We start from the raw sequence: 7,500 nt of genomic DNA on the forward strand, positions 1-7,500 counted from the left end.
AATTGTGTTTACTATGTTTTTTAACTTGGCTATCCATAACTACTACCAATTTATAATATGAATTAACCTACAAAATATATGCACATACTTGCATAGTAAAATCTACCTAAGCACAAGTTCAAACTTCCTTCACACACAACAAATAAAGTTATCAAGTAGAAGCTTTTGCTCTGAAATGTCAATTAAGTACTCGTTATGACTGCACTGCTGGTGTACTGTCATAAAAATTCTACTCACAGTTCAAGATAAATCCTTCAAACCCAGGCTCAGAGTATGACTGAAACAGTTCTCTCGGTACCTGCACTCGGTCTTTGAAGACGTTTTACACCTTACGTTGCAAACCTGATTTGACTGTGATTTGAGAAAAGTACAAAAAGCAAAAAGACCTACACTGGAGTAGTCAAAGTTGTCACGAGGGAGATCTGATAAACCAGCTAAATCTGGAAGCTTCTTAGACATCACATCACGCCTGAAAAAATTAGAAAAAAACTTACTGTTAAGTCACTGATCTTTTTAATAAAACTCAACTGTGATAAACATTGAACTGTCTTCTTCCCATTGACAATATAATGTGAATGAAACACCTCACAATGATATGTTGCAACTACAAGTGGATGCTTATGTTTTACACATCAGACTGCAAATGCATTAAATAAGATGACTAGACTGACTAACAGGTCACCTTTTGCTTGCCTCCAGCTCAACACTTAACTTCTCTTATAGCACTCATTCATAGTCGTGACAATATCCTAACAATTATAATAACTAATAAACAGTGTATAAAAATAGTATCAACCACACGATGTTGTGGAAACCAGATACCTGATCTTAACAGCTCTGACTGGATCTTTCAAAACCTTTTCTAGTTGATGCACAGGAATGGTTTTCGATTCAACTAACAATTGGATCTCTTTGTTACTCAAGCTGAATACTCCATCCTGCAGAAAAGGAAAGCAGTTATAAACAGGAGAAAAAATGAAAAACTTAACTGAAAAAGAAAACCTAACCCTAAAATCATATATATTTATCATTATATTTTCCCAGTAAGAGCTTTTTTGCAGCCCTTTCAGTAGTTCAGGGATTCCTTTGAAGTCTTGCGATGACTACTGTTCACATTACCCCGGTATATTTTTCTGCAACTTATGTTGATATTTTTATGGCTACTTTTAATTTTAATCCTATTCTCTTTTATTTTATTCAAACATGACAAGCTGTAATGACAACCTTCTTTTTTTTGTCCCTTCCTGCCTAGACTAGCCAATGCTATTTGCTGGAAGCAACCATTTGTATTTTTCTTTATTCTAGTAGAAAATAAAGTTGAAGTTAACCTACATATTCTTATAATAGGTTTATTCCCTACATGGGCCTTTCCAAGTGTTAAAAATTTGTATCCTAGGAATAACTTTCCACATCTTAACATCCTAAATCTAGGGCAAAATACTTGGATACTCGTGAACAGATGTCAATGGCATACCGATTGTTTCAAGGCTGATTTGCACTCTTCCAAGCTACGTTCTTTGATTTCCAGTCTTGGTGGATTGCTGTTACTTCTCTCAAGTGCTGGCACGAGCAAATAATCATCCCTTGACTGACACTCACTTGGGCCATTGCCTTCGCTAAGTGTTCGTCTTCTACTCAACACCATGGATCTTAGCTCAATATTAGAGTCATTACATGGTACTTCACTCATGGTTTTGGAAAATGAATTATGCCTCAGTCTATTCTTAGCAGACATTTCTGAAGCAATACTCCAGCCAATTAGCTGATTATTATCTATACAATGTGTTTGTGGAGCTGTGTCGTAGCCTTGACCACCACTGTCCACTTGGTCCCATTTATCCTGAGAGGGGAACATTTTACTTTCTTTATGTTCTGTAACATTCTTTGTTGGTTTCTTCTCAACTGGATCATTTGTTCGGTCATCTTTGTACAACAAAAAGTATTTTATTGTAAGGCCAACAGCAAATACTGTTGCTATGATCTGAAAAAAAAACGATGCACACAAAATCAAGCAAAGCAGTTCATTACAAGCAATCAAAAGGTTTCAAAATTCCATAATATATAATATGCACTGAATTCTAAGATTCTTGGGTGGAATGCAATGCTCGAAATTAAAAAAAATTCCAGGTTGTCCCTGTTTAAAAAGCAGTCAACTAAACCCATATAAAGTTTGGTAGCCCTGATAAATGCTTGGTTGCCCAATGGGAAACCCCTACGATTAAGGACCCGTCCACACTAATGTGTTTTCAAAAACCTCAGTTTTCAAAAAGCCCTGGGTATCTGAAAACGGATAAAAAGACCTGCGTCCACACAAGAGACTGAAAATGGAGATCTAAAGATCAGTTTCTGTTACCAGGCTTTGTTTTTCATCTTGGTGTGCGGGAAAGTGAGGCATGCATAATTATGATTATGACGTCACATGTATTCGAAAGCCTCCCTTTTCACAGTCCACACTCCATTTTCAAAAGTCTCCACTTTCCAAAGCGTTTTTGAAAACCTCCATTTTCGTTGACCTCCATTTTTGGAAACACCCTTTCTCGATTGTTTCAGTGTAGAAGGTCATATATAAAGGGAGGTTTTCGAAAACACATTTGTGTGGACAGGGCCTACCGTAAATCTCATAGCGTTGGAGCTTGAGTATCCCATACTTCTAAGAGTGTGCCTGTGATTTTTTTGTGGAAGTCTGGGTCTGAGTTTTAGCATTTTCAAAATGGAGTCTTCGATTTCCATCGCCAGCTAGCTACATGTGAATTTTCCTATCTGACAATTTTTTGCAAAAAGCCAGAGATATTCAAAACATAGGAAAATGCTCAACTGTGGCAAATTAATTATTGTTAACTTCATGCTACTATCAGACATTGACCACAGAAAACCGTCAGGTGCTGCTTATGTAATACATTTTCTATTTTTGGTTGGATTGTCCATTGTTTTTTCTTTGGGAAACCAACCTGTTCATTTTACCAAAAACTAGTCACCTGGTAAACTTTGAGCACTGGGGATGTGTAAACCACCTAGCAAAATGTCAACTGATGCTTCCACACAGTACTTCATTTTTATTACATTTACAATATTCTTAGCTTCCTCAATAAGATAGTTGACACTCTTACCAACCCCAAAAAGAAAAAATTTTTGGCAAAAGGAAAAAAAAAAGAATAAATGCATCCCTCAGTTACAGACAAGTACATTTGGTTTTGAAAGCTGTTTAACCCATTGACTGCTGGGGGTTTCCCCTTGACAAGTAAAATTGTCTGGCGTTAAACAGAGTAAAATGCAAAGTACATATATAGCCGGTTCAGGCCGGATTGGGAGTCAAAGGTTTAACATGGATTCCTTTGACTGTGGAGAAAAGTAAATGAAAAGTGACATAAAATGCAACTACAGTATGATCTACATTAATAGTATTGTTTTTTGGATAGCAAATCAGTCTTCTAGTTTAAACAACTTAAGTTAGAACATCTGCTTGTCCATTCCTCACTGATGTGAGCAATAATTATTAAGTTTAACAATCTAACAGTTTAAAATACTTGTTTTACCTGTTCAGTATTTCCAGCTAAAAACCTGCAAGGAATGGAAATGATTATCAGATAAATTCAAAGCCAATAATACAGCAAGATGTCTGTCTGGTACACCACGCAACGAGACTTCAATGAACGAAATAATAAGGTCAAACAGAATCTTTGGAAGACTCTGCCAAGAGGCGCAATTTTTGCAATTGCGTAGAGAAGCCTGAAAAATTGCGCTCATAACTGCGAAGATCATAGCTTCACTTGATTTCATATCCGCAGTTCATATATGATTCATTTCATATACCATTTCATCATTGATTCATTCCTCACGGGACCATTAGAACCCACAAATGACCAGCTCCCAACGTCAGTGGCTTCATAGCTCAGTTGGTTAGAGCGTCGCACCGGAATCCCGAGGTCACGGGTTCAAACCCCGTTGAAGTCTTGAATTTTTCAGGCTTCTCTACGCAATTGCAAAAATTGCGCTCATAACTGCGAAGATCATAGCTTCACTTGATAATAATCATTGTTGACTTAAAAGAGCCTATAACCCCCAAAACCTTTTTGCCCAGATGAATCGTTGTGTCATGCTGTGCAAAATGGCGCAAATGTTTTTGTTTTTGGCCAAAACTGGAATTTTCTATGAATTTTTGAAATATGGCTTTTCTGCCCCACAATTGGGTGAAAGAAAGACTGGCACTAGGGACATAAAACTCAGAAATACGCAACAGGGCAAACAAAGCGAAAGACATAGTATTTGAAAGCAGATGTTATTCGGCTGACATTACTGTGTTAAGAGCAGTGGCATTTACTAAATAGTCTCAATGACTTCAGTTTGGTTTCCAGTTCCAGGTCTCCGAAATAGATTATGAGCTAGAAGTTGAAGACTCGCCAAACTTAAGTGATCAAGCCACAGATGTGGAAGAAACACAAGAGGCCTGTGCTGACGAGTCGCTACCAGCTTTGACTAGCTCGCATTGACCAAAGTCACAACCAGAATGATTGAAGTCCGGGTTTTACATCACAAACAACACTCAACCCATACCCTTTCGGCAAATTCTGTGGCTTGGTAATGAGTTTTTGAAACCTCAATTTTTTGCTACTTTGAAAATTCATAGGAAATTCTGGTTTTGACCAAAAACAAACTTTTGTGTGCCATTTTGCTTGGCATGATGTGAAGAAATATCTGGGCAAAAAAAAGGGGGGGGGGTGTTTAGCTGTTGTCGGTCAAATCTGTTCTCTGGTTGAATCCGTTTTTACCTAGGTTAATTGGTGATCCTTTCTTTACTTACATGTAGGTTGAATATTAAAGCAGCTATCAACCCCTCAAAAATGACTGGAAACGCCTTTACCTTCCCTCAAGCACTGTCTTAACGCATCTCAACAAATCTTCTTTATGTTTTAGATCATCCTATTAGTTTCTGTATTTGTAAACTTGTCAACATTACAACATGGCAAGGGATCAAACAACTATACAATACACTTACTGGTACTCGAACTCTGACCCTCCAGATCTGTAGTCCTGTGTCATCAACATTACACTACAACAACGAACATGCTCAACCCCGTACAGTTCTTTTCATTATTTACCATTGCATAATAAGTCAATATTGATATCCATGTATAATAACCAAAACTATTCCTAATCTGACCCTAATGCTTAATTTAGGTTCCAGAAATGTTTCTTCAATTCACCTGAGTGCGTATTCAACCTTGGTAAAATAAGGATCGCCAATTTCACCTAGGTCAAACCGACACTTTAAGAAGTTTTACAATGTGTACAAAGACATCAATGGGAAATAGTTTTTCAGTGAGTGATTAAGAGAACACCAAATATGAATCGACATGCCACACAAATATCCTAAATTAATTGAAATACAACAGATAATGGTGCAAGAGATCAGTCAAACATTAGTAGCTTAGGTGACTATGTGTCATTCTTAAAAGGGAGACAGATGAGTCATTACAATAGACAATAAATATTTAAAGTCAAAACCACTTTTAAACCCATAATCATAATCTCCTAAGGGCCCAGAGAATTAACAATCCAAACTATTTGTTTTAAAAACAACATCAGTCTATCCATAGTTTCTTATTAAAGAAATAACTGCTGTTGGTTCTAAAACATCAGTAAAGGTAAAAGAGAAATGGTAGCTACACACTGTGATACAATTATATTGCAAAATACAATTGTTAAATATTACGTTAACCTCCTTAGCCAGCTTTCCTCCACAGAACTTGACATATCCCCAGAACCCTCCTTGTTTTCACTTCTCAAGAAGAACCATCTATGCACATGAATTAGCAGCAACCCTGTAGACTAATCAAGAAGCCATAATCTGACTCAGAAACTCACAGACAAAAACAAAATTTCAGTTAAAAAAAAACAAAACAACAAAGAATGTAGCAATAGAATAAAACAGTATCCTTATCCAAAATTTTCACCATAATAAGTTTGACTCCTTGAACTACAGGGTTTGGCTCCAAATCTTCAACAGGGATGCCTGTGGACTCTAACTGCCATCTTGGATCACCATGTCCCCTTCCTGTAGACAGCTAAACAAATGATAGAAAAAGTGGTCTGTAAAATGACAACTTTCACATGAAAATAATGCTTCTCAAAAACATCATGCAGGGTACTCAAACTGTGACAATTAATTATTTTACCTCCAGAAACAAAGACAAACAGGCAGGCAAGAACGTCATGAAGATCACATAATGCGTGATAAGAGACAAACAACCAAACTGACAAATGGTCTCTAACTCTTCAACTCCTACAAGGAATAAACAAAAAAAAGAACATAATGCTATAACATTAATATTCTTTTAAGAACATGACTTGACAAAAGTGTGCACCTTTGGCAACCAAGGCAGTGGTAACATTGCTGACTGTATTTTTGAGAGCTTGAGTGCAGTTGTCTGAAGTTTTATTACATGAAAGCCAATCCTGGGTGAGAGGGAACTTTAATGAAACTCAAGTCACCATTACAAAATTAAGGACAATTTTCTCAAAAGATTTTTTGTTTCAGTTTGACTCCATTTTTACTGAAAATTTAACTCACATTTAATACCTTAAATACAAATAATTATTTTTCAATGGGAAAAATTAAAACCTCTAACATTAATTTTATTAATCATGACAAAGCAACAACCCACTTTCAAAGGACTTGTCCCAGCAAAGATATACAGGAAATCACTTAAAATAATATTACTCTCAGAAGTGCAGGTGTGAATTAAATTGCAAGCATGAAAGATGGTGTTAGGGCAAACTTAGCCAGGGAAAGCAGAAATTTACACTTTGTCCACTATCTCATAGGATTCATACAGCATTGTTTGACTTACATGAAATGACGTTAAAATAAAGTGTACATTTTTAATGTTCTCATAAGTGAAAGGGTGACTGTCGGAGCATAGCAAAGTGCCTTTACGACTCACTAACCTGAGAGAGTTCCTACACCAATAACCAAAGCTCCAACAAGTGTGTTGAGAGTGATGGTAGGTCCCTGACCAGCAATGCTTTCAGCTATCCTGGCATGTACTGCATTCTGAAACACAACATTACAAAACTATGTTCTAATTCATTTTCAGTTTGAATTTGTTTAAGTGTACCATCACCACAAGTTCCCTTAAAGAAATTTCTCCGTATACTTACATATGAGACAGATTGAAGGGTGTGCTTAACAAGTGAAGTAGCTGAATTGAAATCACTCAAAAGAAAGAAATATGGCAAGGCCTCTCTAAAATAGAAAGAACAAGGAATGAAAAACCTAGAAATTTACAGAATGTTGACTCTCTTGGCACAGTCTCATTTATAGATGGTAAACAACTTAATTCTTTTTTAACCCATTAACTCCTAGGAGTGAATGATTTTACTCAGTGTCTAATGCCAGACGATTTTACTTGTCAGTGCGGGGCGGTTCAGGAGTTAATGAGTGAAACTAAAACATCCTGTATGGGTTATCAACATCTCACATCACTATATTTGCAATGTTGT

The 7,500-nt window shown here is 36.5% G+C and overlaps 1 protein-coding gene across 2 annotated transcripts in view; it reads right to left on the reverse strand.

The window, feature by feature from the left end:
* Positions 1 to 7,500, reverse strand: part of LOC137991994 (3-hydroxy-3-methylglutaryl-coenzyme A reductase-like) — a 30,923-nt gene that overhangs the window by 17,542 nt on the left and 5,881 nt on the right. For both annotated transcript variants that reach the window (XM_068837025.1, XM_068837023.1), the window contains exons 4-12: positions 7,159 to 7,243; positions 6,946 to 7,051; positions 6,174 to 6,280; positions 5,952 to 6,062; positions 5,717 to 5,826; positions 3,534 to 3,558; positions 1,475 to 1,981; positions 823 to 938; positions 391 to 469 (exon numbers count right to left, since the gene is read on the reverse strand). In XM_068837025.1, the coding sequence (XP_068693126.1) occupies positions 391 to 469; positions 823 to 938; positions 1,475 to 1,981; positions 3,534 to 3,558; positions 5,717 to 5,826; positions 5,952 to 6,062; positions 6,174 to 6,280; positions 6,946 to 7,051; positions 7,159 to 7,243 (1,246 nt within the window). The remainder of the gene's footprint in view (positions 1 to 390; positions 470 to 822; positions 939 to 1,474; positions 1,982 to 3,533; positions 3,559 to 5,716; positions 5,827 to 5,951; positions 6,063 to 6,173; positions 6,281 to 6,945; positions 7,052 to 7,158; positions 7,244 to 7,500) is intronic.

The sequence above is a fragment of the Montipora foliosa genome, chromosome 2 (genome assembly GCF_036669935.1).
Source record: "Montipora foliosa isolate CH-2021 chromosome 2, ASM3666993v2, whole genome shotgun sequence".
NCBI lineage: Eukaryota > Metazoa > Cnidaria > Anthozoa > Scleractinia > Acroporidae > Montipora > Montipora foliosa.